The 21902-nt window shown below is 46.5% G+C and overlaps 1 gene segment (V, D, J or C); it reads left to right on the plus strand.

Annotated features, from left to right (window-relative positions):
• Positions 1 to 12374: 12374 nt before the first annotated feature.
• On the plus strand, positions 12375 to 20734 carry LOC130126046 (immunoglobulin lambda constant 6-like). The segment is given in 2 exon segments: positions 12375 to 12546; positions 20210 to 20734. Coding segments are annotated over 2 exon segments (495 nt in total).
• Positions 20735 to 21902: the final 1168 nt, after the last annotated feature.

Genomic DNA, 21902 nt, shown 5'->3' on the forward strand with positions numbered 1-21902 from the left:
GTCGTTATGTAGCGAGAGTCAGGGTGGAGTTTAAGTTGGTACTTGCAAGCCATTAGATCGAGTTTGGAGAATTTTTTTTCACCATTTAGGTCTGCTAGGATATCATCCACAGTGGGGGTGAGGTGTCTTTCGCGCTTGATGGGCTCGTTCAGGCGTCTCATGTTGACACACAGTCTGATTTTTCCTGGTTGTTCAGGTTTAGGGGCTACTACCACAGGTGAGACCCAGGGTGTTGGGCCCTCAACACAGTCAATGATGTCCACCGCCTCTAGTTTCTCAAACTCTTGTTCAACTAGCTTCCTCATGTGGAACGGAATGCATCTGTGTGGCTGAGCTACTGATTGTACAGTTGTGTCGATGTGGATCTTTACCTGGTGGTTCTTGAGTTTCCCAGTGCCTTGGAAAACTTCAGAGTACCTCTCTTGAGGCTTTAGTGGCATGTCTACACTGTTGACCAGGCGGACTAGGTCGAGGGCAATCGCAGTCTGACAACTCAAAAACAGGAATCGCTGACTTGTCAACCACATAGAATGTCTCTGAGATCACCCTGTTTCAGAAACTGAGCTGTGAGCAGAATTGCCTATGCATTGGCAAAGGCGTGTGTGAGCCGTATAGAAAAATCCTGACTGACGTGCTCTGCAATACGGGAGGGTTTGGTAGTGACTGAAGAGTGCAAAAACGCATTACATTGACAGAGGCTCCAGTATCCACTAGCACTTCAAGTGGGGACCCATTTACCTGAATGGTCTGTTTTGGCGCTGCGACGGCTGGGTCCCCCAGTGTGAAGAGGTAAATGGAGGAGCAGCCTGCCCCGTCTTCATTGGTATTAGGTGAGTAGGCAAAGTTTGAGGGGCCATCCAACAAGAGAGAGATCACATTTTTTCTCGATTGTCACCGGCACACGTTTGAAAAGTGATTTCTTTTACCACAGTTGCGACGTGCATGTCCATATGCTGGGCACTCGCCTTGGTGAGGGAATAGTCCACCGCAATTAAAACACTCGCGTGCGCGTGCGTTTCGGGCTGGTGATGCCGGTTGCCAGGCTCGCTGCTGGCTCTTTCGCTCTTGATGGCGCAATGCTAAAACACCATCTAAACCAGTGTCAATATGTATATCCATTTCAAGTGCTTGTTGTTCAGATGCTTCATTCAGCCTGGCTATTTCAAGGAGTTTTGTCAGTGTCATTGTGGGGTCGGTGAGAGCTTGCCTTCTCAGCTTGTGTGATCTGCAGCTTTGTACGATGTGACGTCTGATTTCTGCATCAACAGCAGTGAACACACAGGATGCAGCCAGTATGCATAGGCGAACGTAATATTCCCCAACTGTTTCATTTTCGGATAGAATAGATTGTCTGAATTTGTAAACTTCGAAGTCCACATTTTTCTTTGGTGAGAAATAAGTAGCAAGAGCCTGTTTGGCTTTATTAAAGTCCTTATCCTCTCCTCTATCAGGAAGTGTGAAAAAAATGCCGTTTACCTGTTCACCAGCATAGTGAAGTAACATGGCACGTTTTCGAGTGTCCTACTTGATGTCCATGGCGCGCAGGAAATTTTCAAAACGAGCCATGCAGCTTTCCCCTCTTGATGCTAATGACCCAGGTGCTCCATCATGAACGTCAAAAATGGGGAATGAATCAGCTGTAGCAGAGAGCATGTTGGCGATGGTTAGATGCGGTGTAGGCTACGTCCTGATCTGAGCTGTGAGCTAATGCGTTTACGCGTCGGGATGCTAAACATTAGTTAGCAGCTATCACTGATCACTATTAGGCTACTCAACAATCCTTTCGGTCCGTGGCAAGGTAGGTCCTTTTAATCCACAAAATCCTCGTCACCATTGTAATGTCCACAAATACACGGGATACCTGTGTGAGCCAATAACTGGGGCTTTATTTTATCACTCTCGTTCTGTCGTTCCATGCTGTGTGTCCCGTATACATGCTTGTTCCCCCTCCTACTTCCGTACTCGCCCCATAACCCGCGGCTTCTCTTAAAGAGGTATTCTCTATTAAAGTCTGAACATCACAGGATACGCTGAATCCTGTTATGCAAATAGATATAGAGTCTCCTTGACTGGTTGTGGATGTATCCTAGTACAACCTTGCTGTCCGTGTAGTATGTTATGTTGTCGTATGTCACATCCATCTCTGTGACTATCAGCTCGGCGATCTCAAATGCGAGTACAGCCGCACACAGTTCCAGTGTTGGGATCCAGTGGCGCCCCCGAGGGGTGGCCAGGGGTGGCCACGGCTACCCTGATACTATCCCTGCCCCCCGTTGCCCCCCCCCCCGCCACGAGTCGCATATGCAGAAAAAATAAGAAACCAAAGTATTTCAGTACGTGATTCCTTAACTCTCATATTGACAGTTTTCAACTAGCCTATACAGTATATTACAACAGCATAATATAATTCCTGAAATTCAGTCATGGCTTTTGGTTTTGGTGTGCCACCCCAAGATTTTCAGTGGCCCCATTTGGCCACCCCATGAAAAATTTCTGGGGGCGCCACTGTTGGGATCATTAGGCCAGGCTGAGGGGCCAACTTCGCCTTTCCAAAGACGAAACCGAATTCAGTTTGTTCTTCTTGGCTCGTCACCTGGATGCAGGCTACGGCTGCAATCGCTTCCACTGATGCATCTGCGAAGACCCAGAGTTCTCTTCTTTGTGCGCCTGTGGTGGAGAAAGATGTGTAAGGGCGCGGTATCTGGAGCGCCTCTAAGTCTTGGAGTGACTTCCTCCATCTAGTCCACTTAGTCGTGCACGATCCCCCGGGGTTCCTCGCAGCCGTCTCTGTTCGCGGAAGGCTGATACTCAGAGAGCTCACCATGGAAGCAGAGGATTGGGACTACCCACTCCCCAAAGACATGGAGACTAGGTGGACTAAATGGAGGAAGTCGCTCCAAGACTTAAAGGTGCTCCAGATACCGCGCCCTTACACATCTTTCTCCGCACTATGTGATTTTGCCAAGTAGGATATGTTCCTGCATCAACATTCCACATTGTGTTCCTGGACCGACATTGCGATCAACCAATCACTGCCCTCTGACATCATCAGTGTGCTGCGCCTGCTAAGCCTGCTTCTCTTTTTCCAAAATTAGTTTGGATAGTTTCTGTTATGTAGACATAACAGAAACTACCTGGCCTAACAGATAATCCTGACAAAAATATAGCTACATTACATTACTCACCATTTCTCCTCTGCACTTCGAGTCATGCTATGTCGAGTCATGCTGGGTGATCACAGTGAACAACAAACCACAAGGAAGTGACCACATTTACCTCTTATGTTTTGCATCACCTTTGCTGGACTGGGTTGAGTAGGAGAAGACAGACGGGACAAAGTCAGGACTGTCGAAGTCCTCAGATGCCTCTCCTGTACAAATAAAGTGTATTCCAGTGACTTACAGTAACCTTAATACGCCAAAACGGGTCATTGGCCTACCATTACTACGTTAACAGTTACTGGCAACACAACTTTAGCAAAATTGAACCAAGGTACGTTAGCTTCTAAGCTAGTTCAGCTCAAACTTGAACATAATTACTCTGTTGCTTGCAAACATTGTTAGTTATATATGCACAGGACTCAAGAATTACGTTATTTAACGTTTGTTGTTATAAGTTAAAATGAGCGATGTAACGTTATGGCTGATTAGCCTGTTAGCTGAGGCCTAACGTTAACTTACCTGTTATGAAGTGATCACTGCAAATGCGGGCATTTTTAATTAGTTCCTCGCTCCAATCACTCCTTCTGATTGCTTGCAACCAAAGACGTCTCCGGTTAGCATTAAAAGGGGTGCGAGATGACGGAATTCGGTAAAACTTGAGCGTTTTGTTTTATTTGTCAAAACGATTCTGGCAACCGACGGCACAACACATGATGATGCCATTCGCTTCCTTACTGCAGCCGACATGCGAAGTAGAACCTGAGTGACGTCAGAGTGACGTAGACTGATAATTCCTCTATAGACTAATGTTTAATAATGTGATCCTGGACGGGTTTGGTATAATTGTTAAACCCGCCAATGATTACAATGGCGATGATGGTCCAGGATCAACATGGCAGTGATGTCTTAGATCAACATTAACACCATTAGTTCACATAATAAGTTGTTTCTGAAAAAAACAAAGAAACTACAACGCTCTGGTTCACAGTAATGAAGAATTATGCTGACCGAAGCAAAATTAGGGTTCTTGTATCATCTTTACCCTTTAATGTCATAGCCTAGCTAGTTCGCATGCTAACTCGCTAACCCTGGAGTGGCTCATATAGCTACAGCTCTAGGTAGCTCACTAAACTATAAAGATTCGATATTAATGACTTAAAGACATGCAGTTAAGGATTTTGTTCAGCTTTCATCTTTACTCTTTAATGTTAGTGAACAATATTCTAGCTTGCTGGCAAGCTTATTTGTTAGCATAGCTTATGCTAGTCAGCATGCTAACTCGTGTAACCGGTTATTTTTTTGACCGGTGCGGGATTCGATACGGGGTGTACTGCACCACAAGGCGACATCACTAACTGCTCGGCTAAAGGGTCAGACCCGTTAACTAGGGACTAACGTGTCTTATTAGTAGTTTACAGTCGTCACCCTCCTCGGAAGCGCGCCCTCGCGCTTGTTATTCCCGCGCTCCGAAGAGACTTCTGAGGATCTGCACACTTCCGGATCCCACCGCTGCCACCAATGTAACCGGTTATTTTTTTGCCCGGTGCGGTATTCGATACGGGGTGTACTGCACCACAAGGCGACATCACTAACCGCTCGGCTAAAGGGTCAGACCCGTTAGCTAGGGACTAACGTGTCTTATTAGTAGTTTACACTCGCTAACCCTGGAGTGGCTCATATACAGTGCATCCGGAAAGTATTCACACCCTTTCACTTTCCCCACATTTTGTTATGTTACAGCCTTATTCCAAAATGGATTAAATTCCTTTTTTTCTCATCAATCTATACACAATACCCCATAATGACAAAGCGAAAAAGGTTTTGTAGAAATTTTTGCAAATTTATTAGAAATAAAAAGCTGAAATATTGCATGTAAATAAGTATTCACACCCTTTACTCAGTACTTGGTTGAGGCACCCTTGGCAGCGATTACAGCCTCAAGTCTTCTTGGGTATGAAGCTACAAGCTTGGCACACCTATATTTGGGGTATTTCTCCCATTCTTCTCTGCAGATCCTCTCGACCTCTGTAAGGTTAGACGGGGAGTGTCGCTGCACAGCTATTTTCAGGTCTTTCCAGAGATGTTCAATGGGGTTCAAGTCTGGGCTCTGGCTGGGCCACTCAAGGACATTCACAGGTTTGTCCCGAAGCCATTCCTTCGTTGTCTTGGCTGTGTGCTTAGGGTCGTTGTCATGTTGAAAGGTACACCTTCGCCCCAGTCTGAGGTCCTGAGCGCTCTGGAGCAGGTTTTCATCAAGGATCTCTGTACTTTGCTCCATTCATCTTTCCCTCGATCCTGACAAGTCTCCCAGTTCCTGCCGCTGAAAAACATCCCCATAGCATGATGCTGCCACCACCATGCCTCACTGTAGGGATGGTATTAGCAAGGTGATGAGAGGTGCCTGGTTTCCTCCAGACGTGACGTTTGGCATTCAGGCCAAAGAGTTCAATCTTGGTTTCATCAGACCAGAGAATCTTGTTTCTCATGGTCTGAGAGTCCTTTAGGTGCTTTCTGGCAAACTCCAAGCGGGCTGTCATGTGCCTTTTACTGAGCAGAGGCTTCCGTCTGGCCACTCTAGCATAAAGGCCTGATTGGTGGAGTGCTGCAGAGATGGTTGTCCTTCTGGAAGGTTCTCCCATCTCCAAAGAGGAACGCTGGAGCTCTGTCAGAGTGACCATCGGGTTCTTGGTCACCTCCGTGACCAAGACCCTTCTCCCCCGATTGCTCAGTTTGGCTGGGCGGCCAGCTCTAGGAAGAGTCCTGGTGGATCCAAACTTCTTCCATTTACGAATGATGGACACCACTGTGCTCTTCGGGACCTTCAAAGCTGTAGGAATTTTTTTGTACCCTTCCCCAGATCTGTGCCTTGATACAATCCAGTCTCAGAGGTCCACAGACAATTCCTTTAACTTCATGGCTTGGTTTCTGCTCTGACATTTGTCAACAGTGGGACCTTATATAGACAGATGTGTGCCTTTCCTAATCATGTCCAATCAATTGAATTTACTACAGGTAGACTCCAGTCAAGATGTAGAAACATCTCAAGGATGATCAGTGGAAACAGGATGAACCTGAGCTCAATTTTGAGTGTCATAGCAAAGGATGTGAATACTTATGTACATGCAATATTTCAGTTTTTTATTTTTAATAAAATTTGCAAAAAATTCTACAAAACCTTTTTCACTAAGTCATTATGGGTATTGTGTGTAGATTGAGGAGAAAAAAGGGAATTTAATCCATTTTGGAATAAGGCTGTAACATAACAAAATGTGGGGAAAGTGAAGGGGTGTGAATACTTTCCGGATGCACTGTAACTACATCTCTAGGTAGCTTACTAGACAAGATTAAATAAGTTAAATTAAATATTAATGCTAACTCGCTAACCCTGGAGTGGTTTATATACATAGCTACGTCTCTAGGTAGCTTACTAGACTATAAAGATTAAATAAGTTAAGGTTGGTTTGTTCAATTTTGCTGAGAATTTTACTAAATTCGATTTGGAAAAGCACAGCTTACCTCCAGAAGGGGCACGAAGGAATTTGTAAAAAAAAAAAAAAGAAGCGGGCTCAGCAGGAGCAGCACACTGATGATGTCAGAGGGCTGTGATTAGTTGATCGTAATGTCGGTCCAGGAACACAATGTGGAATGTTGATCCAGGAACATATCCTTCTTGGCAAAATCACATCGTGCGGGGGGATCGTAGAGACTATTTACTGTTGACAACACCCCTCTGCGAGTAAAGGCCTTCTGGTCATCTGCAATCTGGAATATGAAGGTGTCCATGCGCATATTCCAGGACAACCCAAGGCTGCGTTGCATGGGCAGGTAATAAGCAAAGAAATCTAAGTTGCCGACATCCTTGGAGCGGTCTTCAGGTGGGAATGCCTCAGTGACTGCAGGTCGATTTGATATAATTTTGTGCAACCTGAGGTTAGAAGCTGCAAGCATCTTCTGCGCTCGCCCAAGAAGACTGATGGCCTCTTCCTCAGTGTCGAAGGCCTTTAGAGCGTCATCAGCGCAGAAGTCACACTTAATGGATCTTCTTGCATCGCTGCCATAGTCGGCCTCTGCTTCTTCAGCTGCTCTTCGCAAACCAAACATGGCCACAACAGGGGAGGGACTATTCCCAAGGAGATGGACCCGCATTCTGTAATCCACAACATTGCAGGTATTGTTCTTCTACTACAGGGAACGGAGGAAGTCCTCATGGTCTTCCAGGATACATACAAGAAAATCGAACGTTGAATTGAAACAAGGGAATGGTGGCAGAGAGCAAACAAAGAAGCATGATTTGGTTTCCAGAAACAACTAACTAAAAAAACACATTATACGAAAGCCAACTCTTAAATTCTCAAACAGCTGAAAATAGATTTATTTTGGGATGCCAATTTATGAACAAGATTAATACTGAGGTTAATGTCATTTGAGAATTTAAACCGATCATTAGCGGCAGTTTAAATTATCCATCCATCTGTTATCTGAACCGCTTATCCTGCTCTCAGGGTCACGGGGATGCTGGAGCCTATTCCAGCAGTCATTGGGCAGCAGGCGGGGAGACCTTTATATAGCACTACTAAAACAACGTCACAAAGTGCACATTTGGCACAATGCGCCATTTGTATTCTCTCTAGAGTCTAGATGTATATAATGCCGCTGTTTAGCCTTTACGCCCTAAGGAGATCTGAACTTCCTAGATAACCTAGCGTTACGGGCCTTGCGTTGGCTTTTTATGCAGAGGCCTAACAAGAAGACTATAGTTTAGCTAACTAGTAGTTCGTGGCATGTTAAATCCGCTTCAGGTGACAACGTCAAATCGCGACCGCAAACACTACAACTGGACGAAATATAGATCTTAAAAATTGCAAGAATTACCAATACGAACACTACCATAATAAAAATATCCAGGGTGAAAAACATCTGCTTTTACCGGCTAGCTAAGGCGCAGTGACGCCATTTTCGCGATCGTCTGATTGATGCGTTACGGGAGCTGCCTGCTACAGGCCTATGTGGCTAGCTTGCCCGCCTAGCCCCCCCGCACTAAAGGCCTCAACAGCAGCATGGCAGACGTGCTGCGTCGCTGCAGCCAACCGATATCGCAACGACGTTTTGAGTTGCATGTCTCGAAGTTCAAGTCTTACCAGCATTTTGGGGGGAAGGGGATTGGCGGTTTTGCTCATAGGGAATTACTCTCTTTTTCGCGGCGGCAACGACGTACTTGACAACGTACTCGAGTGCTGTGTGGCCCGATAGTGCAGCAGAGTGTGACGGATGGCCTGCGTGAAAGAGCACCCTTGGGCCATGTGTGCTCTGAGGCCGTTCTTCAGTGACTGGTGAAAACGTTCAACGCCGCCTTTGGCCTGGGGGTGGTAGTACGCAGTGCGTATATGACGGATGCCCTTGCTTTCGAGATAACCAGTGAACTCAGCAGAGACCAGCTGAGGGCCGTTGTCAGTGGTGATGGCCTTTGGGAGGCCCCAGCGAGAGAAAAGAGAGTCCAGGAAGTCGATGATGATCTGTGAGGTCACAGTGCCGGAAGTGGTGAGTTCAGGCCATTTTGAGTGTAGATCGTAGGCGACCACCATGAAGCGTTGGTGGTGGGGAACTCCATGGATCTCACCACAAATGTCCAACTGCAGGTGTTCCCAGGGCTGAGAGGGCCAGGCGAGAGGTTGCAGGGGTGGGGGAGCCTGGTGGCCAGTCTTGCCACTCACAAGGCAGGCAGAACAGTCCTTCACCAGAGCCTCAATATCTCTGTCTATCCCCGGCCACCACACCAGGTCTCGGCAGCGCTGTTTCAGTTTCACAATGCCCAGGTGGCCTTCATGCGCCGTATTCAAAACACATGCACGGAGAGCAGCTGGGACCACTGTGCAAAACCCACGTGCCACGCAGGTGTCATTCCAGCAGGAGAGCTCCTGTCTGACTCGGGCGAACGCAGCCAGCTCCTCTGGGACCTTGTGAGGCCAGCCGTTCTGGATGTAGGTGCGGAGCTGGGAGAGGACAGGGTCCTGTTCGGAGGCTGCCCTCAGCTCCTGCAGAGAGACAGTGGCCTGGAGGGGTGTGTGTAGCATTTGGACAATGTCCTTTTCCACACAGTCAGTGTCCGTCTGTGGAGCTGGGGTGGAGACAGAGCGAGAGAGCAGGTCGGCGACAACATTGTCTCTGCCTGGGGTGAACTGCAGGCTGAAGTTGTACTGGCGGAGGCGGTCAGACCAGCGGTGCAGCCTCAGGGGTTTGTGGCCTGTCCCAGATGTGGACAGCAGCGCTGTCAGGGCCTGGTGATCTGTCCTGAGGGTGAAGGAGCGGCCATAGAGGTAGAGGTGCCACCTTTCACAAGCCCAGATACAGGCTAACGCCTCACGCTCACCCACGGAGTACCGCTGCTCGGTCAGGTTGAGGGCACGGGAGGCGAAGGCAATGGGCTTCTCCACACCGTTCTGGGTTTGAGACAGCACAGCCCCTATCGCTGTGGCTGATGCGTCACAGGTCACAAAGGTGGAGCTGGAGATGTCGAAGTGAGCCAACACTGGTGGTGAAGTCAGTTGAGTCTTGAGATCATGCACAGCGTCACTGCATGCCTTTGACCACACCCATGGCTCGTCCTTACGCAGCAGCTGGCGCAGGGGGGGTGTGGTCGCAGAGTACTGGGGAAGAAACCTCAGGTAGTAACTTGTCATACCCAGGAAGGAGGCGACCTGGGCGGCCGAGCTGGGCTCAGGGATGGCCTGAATGGCGTCCACGTTGGATTGTAGTGGAGTTACACCGCTCGCTGACAGCCGGAACCCCACGAAGTCGATGGCTGGCACAGAGAGGACACATTTCTCAGCATTGAGAGTTAGCTTGTGTTTGGACAGGGCTGCGAAGACCATGTTAAGGTGCTTGTCGTGGATTTCACTGGTGGGCCCGTGTACCACTATATCGTCCAGATAAATGGCCACGCCCAGTATGCCAGCCAGCACGGAGACCATGATTTTCTGGAAGCAGCTAGGGACGGAGCTGAGACCGAAAGGCATCCTGGTGTAGCGAAACACTCCTGCATGTGTCACAAAGGCTGTGAGGTTTCGGCTGCTGGGGTGGAGGGGCACCTGTAAGTACCCCTGTCTGAGGTCGAGCTTGGAGAACACCTCAGAGCCATAGAACTGAGCAGTGAGTTCTTCTGAGGTGGGCAGTGGATACTTATCAGGGACCACTGCCTTATTTACTGCACGTAGATCGACGCAGACACGCAGGCCCCCCGACTTCTTCTTGGCCACCACGAGGTTTGAGACCCAAGGTGACGCGTCCACCGGTTCAATGATGCCAGCTTCCAGCAGTTGTTGCAGCTCGGCGGAGACCCCATCACGGAGAGCCAACGGGATGCGGCGCAGTGGTTGGATGACAGATTTCACAGCAGGGTTGAGGAGAGGTTGATGGGTGAAGGCGGAGAGACAGCCCAGCCCCATAAACAGCGATGGCCACTTCTGCTGCCAAGGTGTGGCGACAGTCAGGATTGCTGCCCCCCTTGTGTCTAAGAGGGAGAACCCCAGAGCGGAGAACAGGTCCAGGCCCATCAGGTTGGCCCCACGGCGTGCCACATGAAAAACTGCATTGGGCACCAGCTTGGTTCCATAGCGGACAGTCACTTGGAGAGAGCCAACCAGATCGATTTTTGAGTCACCATACCCACAGAGGACAGCTGAGGGTGCGGACAGTGGCAGTGAATCGAAAAATTGACTGTAGGTATCAACATTCAGGAGAGACACACTTGCACCGGTGTCCAACAGCAGGGGGATGCACACATCATTAATGTTGACTGTGCATGATTTGAATGACACTGGCCCAGAGCTCACCTTGTGAATGACGGCGGTTGAAGACTGGGGGGTGTGGCCCTCTGACCCAGCCGGGGAAGATCGACAGACGTTGGCAAAGTGATTGGGCTTACCGCAGCTACGGCATGTCTGGCCACGGGCAGGGCAGTTCTGAGCCCTTGAAACATGAGACCGAGACCCACAGTTACCACAGGACTGTTGAGGGCGGGGCCGAGAACGCCGTCGTTGCAGTTGCAAGACGTCCCCAGTGGAGTCGGCGCCCGCCTCGCTCTGGTTGGGTTGCGTCCCGAGGGGCAGCCGTGAGTAGAGGGAGGAGTCGTTGGCAGCTTGACTGGAGGTGGCCACTTGCTGTGTATTTAGCATAGCAGCACACTCAGCTGCTCCCTCAACCTGTAGTGCGATGGTAATTGCTCTGGACAGCAGCAGACCGTCTTTTTCCAGCAGGAGAGTCTCACGCACCTTTGCGTTGTTGGTGTGTTCGATTAGCTGGTCGCGAACCATCTCGTCCTGAAGCGCGCCAAACTTGCATGAGCTAGCTAGCCCTCGCAAATTAGCTACGTACTGCCGCACAGACTCACCAGGCAGTTGGTGTCGCTGACGGAATATAAATCGCCGAAGGAGGGCACTCTGTGGAGCAGCGAAATGGGTGATCATAAGTCCCACAGCTTCGGCAAAGTTTGTGACGTTCCCCAGAGTCCCGAGCACACGATGACCCTCTGCTCCCAAGCAGTGTAGCAACAGAGCCGTCTTCCTAGCCTGGCTCACGTCGTCGAGCCCTGAGGCGATGATGTAATTTTCAAAACTATGTAGCCAGCGAGTCCATGGTACCGGAGGCTCGCCCGGTAATGCCAGGAAGGGGGCAGGTGGTGGGAGAGAGATATCAGCCATCCTCGTCGCCAATATTGTATTTTTAAATCACGTCAGGACACAGCGCTGTCGCTCGACACAACCTCTCCGTGGCATTCTTTATTTAGACTGACACAGCCTCAAAGGCAGACCCGATCAAACAACCCAGAGCCCGCAGGCATCACCAATCGATCCCAGCACAATAGAACAGCACCAAATCAAATGCAGCACTGTCGATGTGTGCATACATAACAGTCAGACCCTTTAGTTAGGAGCTAACGTGTCTTAGTAGTTTACAGTAATTTAAAGCTGAAATTTGGGATTTTAGTTAAGAGCTGTTTCCATTGAGTCGTTAACTAACAACCTGCATATTGACCAGGGCTGTGGACACTTTCCATGCACCCATCATCATCGTGTGTCCCCCCCCCCTTTCTTTTTTTTTGGTTTGGTTTATTGGCGGTTGGCAAACAACGATTTGTTGCATTACCGGCACCAGCTGGAATGGGGAGTGGATCAGTATAGTACTCCCCCCAAAAAATCGCCTCTCAAAAAAAGGAAAATGGATCAAGAAACGGCAGACAACATCGTGGCTGTGCTCAATCAAGCAAGCTATCCAGGAGCGAGGGTCTTCGATTTTCCAATTGGGGAGCAAGGCTCTTCGATTGAGAAATCCATTGAGGAACTCAAATCTTCAATCAACTTCCTCTCAGCCGACATGCAAGCTATAAAAGGTACAATACAATGGATAGAGTCAGCAAAACCGAAGAAAAAAATCCAGTCCTTGGAAAACAAAGTTTTGGAGTTGGCGGGCTATAAAAGGAGGTGGAATCTGTGCCTACGTGGTCTCCCTGAAGAAGAAGGGGAGGAGGTGCGAATGAAGGTGATCGACATGCCAAAACGTGGCTCCAGGCTATAAAGAGAAGTTTCCGGTATTTGATTCGGTTCACAGGCTTGGTAGAAAACACCCAGCCAAAGCACAAGCCCGCGATATCGTCCTTCAGTTTTCTATGATGCGCTTTCGCGACATGGTCTGGAAGATGTCCAAACACTCTTAAGTACCTGAAGCAAAGAAATCTCCGCTTCAAGGAGGATCTCACTCCGGTCGCGAAAAACGGAACTGATTGTGGCCAATAATCCAGCAAGCCCGTCAGGAGAAGATTGCCTACTTTGTCGGAGGCAGAGCCTTTGTAGATTACGAGGAGATACACTGACTGATCAGATGCTCGCATACGGTTTCAGCTAGGATACGTTCTACTTTCTGCATATAGCCAGCTTTCAGGCTACAGTGACATTTGTTTTGCTTAATAATTTCCTTTTATAAAATTCTTTTCAGTTAATGCTCGAGGTTTAAGAGACATTACTAAACGAAAGGCATTATTTCTTTATGCAAAAACTTTTATGCTGACCTTTGTTTGATCTAGGAAACGCATTCTGTTGTTGAAGATTATACCTTTTGGAGATCACAATGGGGGAAGACTTGCGGATGTCACATGCACGCGTTCAGCAGGAACACTAATTCTTAAGCACAAATTCAGTGGTAAGCTCATCCTTACTCAAGCTGACCCATATGGACACTATTGTTAGGGTTTGTGGAAGACCCCAAGCGCACGACACCAGACAGAGATGGGGTTAGCCGAAAACTGGCGTGCTTTATTCCTTACGCGTACAAATAGTCAAACACAGGAAGGCAATGAGCGACAACAAAAACGGAAAGTCCAAGGGGAAAAACTCGCGGGTAATCCAAAACGGGAACACGGCAGGATACTTCCACGGGGAAACTTTGCAAGGGAAAACATAAACCAAGGGCTGGGATGAGTTCGTAGAGAAAAGGACCGTGAGGGAAGAGTAGCGGCTACTGCGAGGAGGTTACAACACGAATTGACAACGGGCGCGTGGGAGGCCACCAAACTTAAACCCAGCCCTGACGGCTAAGCCCGGCCCTGACGAGCTGATTGGCTGCCGGCGCGGGGTGGGCGGGCCACGGCGCGGGGTGGGCGAGCCGTAACAACTACGCTTTTATGGTTCTTCAGATTTTTCTGATTGGTAATGTTTATGGCTATAACAGTACTACGGAAAAAAAGGAGTTGTTTGAAACTTTTAAGTACAAATATAGATGCTCTTTTAGGAAAATTCGCTGATATGACAATTATTTTGGGTGGAGATTTCATTGTTACTGTAAATGATAAAGTCGACAGATGGCCAAGTAGACAAAAAGAAAACTCTCTTATAATTGACTTTATGAATGAGAGAGGCTTAATTGATATATGGAGAGTCTACAACCCCAATTCTAAAGTGTTTACCTGGAAAAACAAGTCTGGCTCTTTACAGTCAAGAATTGGTCTTTGGTTAATATCAGATTCTTTATCCTACTCACATTGTAAAGCTGAAATTATTCCGACACCTCTAACAGACCATAAAGCCATTCTATTGAATTTGAATATGTCATCACATGGAGTAAATAAAAGGACTCCTGCTTATTGGAAGCTTAATAATTTACTATTACTAAATCCATCCATTATCTGAACCGCTTATCCTGCTCTCAGGGTTGCGGGGATGCTGGAGCCTATCCCAGCAGTCATTGGGCAGCAGGCGGGGAGACACCCTGGACAGGCCGCCTGTACAGGCCGCCAGGCCATCACAGGGCCGACACACACACACACACACACACACACACACACACACACACACACACACACACACACACACACACACACACACACACACACACACACACACACACACACACACACATTCATACCTAGGGACAATTTACTATGGCCAATTCACCTGACTTACATGTCTTTGGACTGTGGGAGGAAACCAGAGCCCCCGGAGGAAACCTACGCAGACACGGGGAGAACATGCAAACTCCACATAGAGGACGACACGGACGACCCACCAAGGTTGGACTACCCCGGGGCTCGAACCAAGGACTTTCTTGCTGTGAGGCAACTGCGCCACCGTGCCGCCCATACTATTACTAAATGTATCCCTAAATTTACTTATTAAAAATAAGATAATTGAGTACCTCATAATGGCAGAAAATGAAACCGCTTATGGAAAAATATTGGGAGCTTCTAAAATTTGAATTAAGGAAACTTTTAATGGAAATGGGTGCAAATATTAAAAAAGATAGGAAAAAGGAAGAAAATGATTTGATTGGTGAAATACGTTCTTTATGTTATATATTGCCTGAAAACATGTCTGAGGTTCAAAGAGCACAATTGCAAACACTGCAAATGAAACTAGATCAGTTATACATCAGCAAAGCCAAAGGAGCGTTTATACGCCCAAGGGCTAAGTGGATTGAAGAGGGGGAACAGGATTCCAGAAAGATGTCCTAATATTGGAAAATTGACGTCCCATTTCATTGCTAAAAAATGATCATAAAATTATTGCATTATGTATAGCCAATAAATTAAAGGAAGTCCTGAATTACATTATTGATGAATCTCAAAATGGCTTTATGTCTGGTAGATATAACTGATCATATAAGACTCGCCCTTGATATCTTAGACTATTTAGATTTAGTACTAGACAATAGTTTCATTCTCTTTCTAGATTTCCACAAGGCCTTTGACTCTGTAGAGCATCAATTTATGCTCAAAGCTCTTAATTCATTTGGGTTTGGAGAACATTTTAAAAAATCAATACGCACTTTATATGCTTTTGGGAATAGTTCAATTAAGTTACCTCATGGAACTACAAAAAGTTTTAGAACAGAACGGGGGATCCATCATGGATGTCCCATCTCCGCATATTTATTTTTACTTCCCATGCAAATTTTAGCCTATTACATTAAAAAGAGTAGTTTAAAAGCAATCTCGATAGCAGGAAGGATAATCTCTCCGAGTCCGCTAGCGGAAGATACAACTCTGTATTTCTACAGGATAAATCTCAAATTGATATTGCAGTTAAACTCTTTGATACTTCTTCTGCAGCTTCTGTCTCAAGCTTAACTTATCCAAATGTGAATTGCTTCCCATCAAGGCCTGCAGTGATGCAGAAGTTTCAGGAATTCCTGTAAAATGTAAAGTTAAATGCCTTGGGGGTCACCGTTGTTAAAGACCAAACTGCAAGAATGAGTGAAAACTTTAATCCACTTATTTCTTCACTAGAGGCAGAGATTTAATTTATGGATTCAGAGAGACTTATCCATAGCTGGACGAGTCTTGCTCTCCAAAGCTGAAGGTCTATCTAGACTTGTCTATGCTAGCTCAGCTCTCAGTGTCTCAAAAGATATATGTACAAAAATTGATAAGACCTTGTTTGATTTTATATGGAAAAGTAAATCTCTTTTAATTCGACAAAATGTAATGATTAACAAGCTCAGTAATGGTGGTTTCAATGTTTTAGACTTTCATACTCTACACTCCACTTTTAAAATTAAATGGATCAAACGATATTTGACAAATCCAAATTCCTTATTGAACTTTATATCAACATATGTACTTGACGCATTGGGGGATTTAATTTTATATTAAGATGTAATTACAATATAGAAATGTCTGTGAATGTTCTCATTCATCCAGGTCATGGTTATCCAAAGGAGTTGAATCAAGTGCAACTGGACTTGGTATATATCCGTGAAATATATATACCAAGTCCAGTTGCATTTGATTTAACTCCTTTGGATATACAATATAGAAGAGCTCCGTACAAAACTCTCCAATTTTCATAAACAGCTGGTCCTTGGTATACAAACATAATTTTCCCCTCACAAATACTACATTTGGAATAACCAGGATATATGTTTCAAGCACAAATCATTGCTTTTTAAGAAATGGGTTGATAACGGCAGACTCCTTGTCTGTCAGTTGTTTAACAAGGAAGGTCTGTTTACATATAGTGAATTCTTATCAGAATATAGCATTCCTGTACTTCCTAGAAAATTCACTATTGTCTTCGATGCTATTCCATCAGGTATTAATCTCTGTTGTCATCGTCAACCAGAGATGTTGTCATTCAAACTACTCCACCAGAATTACACATAGTGAATTCAGATCCTTTTTTAAGTAGAAAAACTAATAATAAATGTATAAGGGAAATAATCCAGAGGGGCACAATAAGTAAACCTGCTTCTGTTTTTGTTTGGAATAATTTGTATATTGCTATAGACTGGGGAAAAACATGGTTATTGCCCACAAACTATTTTGTTTCAAATAAGGTGCAAGAGGTGTCTTTAAAAATATTGCACAGGTGTTATCCCGTTAATTCTGTTATTGTAAAATATAGGCTAAATGTTGATCCACATTGTTCATTCTGTCACCACACAAATTAAACTATAACATCTTTTTTGGGACTGTACCTTTAGTCAAACCTTTTGGTATGACCGTAATCTGTTGCTAAACAGAAAATTAGATATTCAGCGCAAACTCAAAATTTAATTCATTTTATTTAGTCTCTTTAACGATGAAATGCCTGTCAAGAAAACGTATGTCGTTTCTTTATTAGCAAAATTCCACATACATGCCAGCAAATTTGCGAAACAGAAACCCAACCTTGCTGTTTTCATGTCTTACTTAAAATCCTACCTGGACACACTCAAATTCTGCACAAACTCAAAAGCTGTGAAAACTAGAGCTTTATGTAATGAACTCGATTTGTAATTTATTTTATTTAACTTTGTTTATGTCTGCATTTATTTGATTTCTTTATTCTTTTATGTATTTTCTTTTATATATTATGATTTATCAATACCTCGAGCATGCACTGCCTTGTCGAAATTGTGACCATTGTGTAAGTTCAATTGTGTAAATAAAGTTTATTACAAAAAAAGTTTACTTCCTGAAGCCTGGCTGCTAAAATCCGCCGCACACAGGAATTAAACAAGCAAGAAACGACCTTGTACATCAACTACCGCAAGGTGGTGGTACTACACAAGATAAACAGTTTAAACACATTAAGCTACCTTTGCAGGTGCAGAACACAATTCTCTCAGATAAAAGCAAAACTCAACATGCTTTTTGACTGACTTGTCCTCCTTAGCTTCTTGTCTCACACCATTCTCGTTTCTATCCATTATTTTAGCAGCTTCAGCATACAACAATCCCTTTTCTGCTCTCATCTTATGCACTTTCTCTTCCTTAATTCTTTTGGAGACTGTGCTGATTCTTTGATTCTGTGATAATTCTTCGGCTGTATTAAGCAGATTGTCAACAAGGCCTCCAAAAATCATAGGCGACCCACTCCCCTCAGTTGAATCTCTACATACGAACCGGACTGTAAAGCGAGCAGGGAAGATCACCTCTTCCAGCTCCTTCCCTCAGGGAGGTGCTACAGGTCACTGTCAACTAAAACTAAATGCTTTGTAAAAAGTTTTTTCCCCCTAGCCGTTAAGACTCTGAATTCCTCTCTGTAGTCCCCTCCTCACCCGCCATTGGCATAAATACCACCATTCACCTGTTATGCCTGATATGTTTATTTCTGTTATTGTGTAACTGTATTGTTCGTGATAATATGTGAAGTGTCTGTTGTTGTCCATGTATGTATTGTGCTGCAGAGTGTAAAATGTACCAGAAACAAATTCCACTGGCCTTCATCCTATGGCTAACAAAACAATATATCGCTCTATCATGATTTCCCTTGCAGTGCAGGCACTTTCCTTCCCTTTCTCCACTTTACAATTTTCTGCATTGCAGTTGTCCTTCCCACATCTCCTGACTCCACCACATACTACAACATGTCTATGTTCTTTACCACAAAAACATTCGAGGAGCTCTCTCATACGACCTCACCCTGTATCTCACATAATCAAGGTACTGTGGAAATTGCAGGAAAGAAGAGATGGACAATTTCTCTCACTGAGTACACGAACGTGTGTGTCTTTTATTTCTCTGTCCAAAACCAACAGCCCCAGCAACATCGATGTATAGGTCACCCTGTTCACCCAGAAACACTTTCTTAAAGCGACCAGAATCAATTATGGGGAATTATGTCCATAGAGTCCGCTACATACATCCCCCTAGAATTCACCATAAGTCAACGTGGAGGAGGGCAGATGGCCCGGCTGCAATGGCTTCGCTGTACAAGTGTGGAGGCTGGGGTGCCCACAGGAGGGGCCTGAGGGACCCTGAAGTGGCGTGGGGGTCCAGGTGGAGGAACCTTTGGGGCTTTGTTGGGGGGTGGGTGCAGGGTAGGAGGGCGCCCCCGCCGTGGGGCTGGGCAAGACCAACAGGTCAGTCCAAGTCCAGGTGAGCTGGTTTGAGGCAATCCAATGAAATGCGCTCTGGTCTGCTTCCACGACAAAGTGCTTTTTCTCAGTCTCCAGGACGCAGAATGGCCCACCATATGGAGGCTGCAGGGGTCCACTATGGGCGTCGTGGTGGATGAAAACATATTGAGTCGACTGCAGACTTGCGGGGATGTGACACTGTGCGAGGCCATGTTGTGAAGTGGGGACTGGTGCGAAAGCTCTTGCGTTATCCAGGAGCATGGTCCATTGATGGGCTGCAGACCACGGCACCATGGTGTTGGGGACGAAATCCCCTGGGACCCGCAGTGGCTGTCCATAAACTAGTTCAGCGGACGGGGACTGGAGGTCCTCCGTAGGGGCAGTCCTGAGGCCCAGCATGACCCATGGGAGCCTGTCAACCCAGCTGCTATCCTTGAGGCTGGCCCAAAGAGCGGCCTTCATAGAGCGATGAAACCACTCGCACAACCCATTGGCCTGCGGGTGGTACGTTGTGGTGCAGTGGAGCTTCACCCCTATGCTCTGTGACTGCGTTCTAGAGCTCAGACGCAAACTGTGAGCCCCTGGCCGAGGAGAGGTCAGATGGGGTGCCAAACCAGGTGACCCAGGTCCCAATGAATGCCCAGACTATGTCAATGGACATTGTCAATGACAGTGGTACAACTTCTGCCATCGAGTGGTCCTGTCCACCATGGTGAGGAGGTAAGTAAAACCGTGGAAGGGAGGCAGGGGGCCCACTAGGTCCACATTTACGTGGTCGAACCTCCTTTTGGGCACCGGGAACTGTGCCAGGGGGGCTCTGGTGTGGCGATGCACTTTAGAGCAGTGACACTCCACGCGGGTGCCAGCCCAGTCTCATGTCTTTTTTGAGCCCATGCCAGACGAAATTAAGACACAAATAAAGCCTTGAATTAACGGTTAGGTGTCTTTAAAATGACTTCTGTCTTTAACACAAGTCGATACTTTTCTTGCTTCATTGGTTTTGAGGAGCTGAAAGGGAAGTGAAAGAGACAGAGATGAATGTAGAAACTGTATCTATTCATCAACCTTCTCGCCTCCATTTTGTTGATCCACTGTCATGTAAGAGATATTTCCTGAGGGTTTAGATATTGTCCATTTACTAAAGGTCATGTTGTTTTCTCGCTCCTCCTCATTTGTCTTTCATTTGTCTCTCTCTTCTTCTCTGTGGTCTCCTCTTGCAGCGGGGGTGGTGTGGCCCACCCTGAGCATCCTCCCCCCCTCCAGAGTAGAGCTGCAGCAGGGCAGTGCCACACTGGTCTGTATGGCCGACGGGGGCTTCCCCTCTGCCTGGAGGCTGGGCTGGAAGGTGGGGGGCAGCAGCAGGACCTCAGGGGTGTCAGACAGCCTGGAGCAGCTGGGGAGTGACGGACACTACAGGTGGAGCAGCACCCTCAGCCTCCCTGCAGACCAGTGGAAGAAGATGGGCTCAGTCAGCTGTGAGGCCACCCTGAACGGTCAGACGTCTGTCACTCAAACCCTGGACCCTGACCACTGTTCAGAGTAGAGAGGCAGCAGTAGTGAATCTCTATACAGATGAAATCTTCCTATAGAGTCACCTTAACCAAAGTCTGCTTAGGTCCTGTCTATATGTCAGCTATTACTTTGCCTTTAGGTTGGATTAGAAATACTTCATCAAATATGTGTCTGTATAGATTAGCTTTGCTCTTTTTATGTACTCGTTGCTGAGATCAACTGCAAATTTTGTGAAATAGAAATTAAGTATTGATGCAAAAAATAAAGAAAAATGTTGCCACATTTCAAATCTGGTTCTCTTTTTTCCACTGTTGGAAATAAATCCTCATTGAAGGTGGTTGAACATCTGCACACAGAGGTGGTTTATTCTTAGCCAAACTGAGCCCTGTGAGATATTCATGCAAATGTGTCTGTAGTTTCACTACCACTTTTAACCTGGGGCGATCTTCATGGGTGGTGTCTGTGTGACATACAGTTTATTGTACTGTATATGTCACACACACATATATGACATAACAGTTTCTATGCAGTCTGAGGAAAGGGAGGTTTTATGCACAACTCTCCATCACTGTGTGAACAATTAGGGATCATCATATACACCCATACAGTAGTTATCTCCTTCATCTTCAGCCTGGACTCCACTGATGGTCAGACTCTGAACCACTGCTGCTAAAATGACCAAGAGGGTCAGACTGAAGTTTTCTTACAACAGTAGTAAGGAATCAGGAAGACTTTATTCATCATTTTGTTTCTTATACTTGTGTACATGAAATGAAACCAAATACCATTTCCTCCAGCCCGCAGCACTGCAACACAAACAAAAACACGTCTAAAAACTACAAGAACTACAAGAACACATATATCCTTACTAACGCATATATCAAACTAACACATACTACGTATATCCAAGCTAAACAAAAAAATTACTGTCCAAGGGAAAGAATGCCAGCCAGGATGACTGTCCTAACTGTCTGCGTGGCCTGGCAGTAAGGTTAGCCTGCCCTGCTCCCACATCCTGTAAGACTGCCCTTGGTGTTTCCTCTTCAGGCACAGCTCGTGGCAAGGCCGTGGACCCTGGGCCCAAAGGACCCATCAGACCATGTTCCCCCAGCCGATTTACCGCCAGCTCTCCCAGCCAGACACCCTCGACACAACTCCCCGCACTCTACACAACGACACCAAAAACTCAGTCAACGACAAGCAAAGCCACCGCCCTCCGAGTTACCGGAACTGCTGGTCTACATGGGCTAGCAGTTAGCTTACCCTTTCCCGCTTCCGCATGCTGTCAGACCACCTTTGATGACAACCATCCACCCATTATCCCAGTTGGGGTCCTGGGATGCTGGAGCCTATCCCAGCAGTCATTGGGTAACAGCTGGGGAGACGCCCTGTAATGGCCAC

Source organism: Lampris incognitus, chromosome 16 (genome assembly GCF_029633865.1).
Source record: "Lampris incognitus isolate fLamInc1 chromosome 16, fLamInc1.hap2, whole genome shotgun sequence".
NCBI lineage: Eukaryota > Metazoa > Chordata > Actinopteri > Lampriformes > Lampridae > Lampris > Lampris incognitus.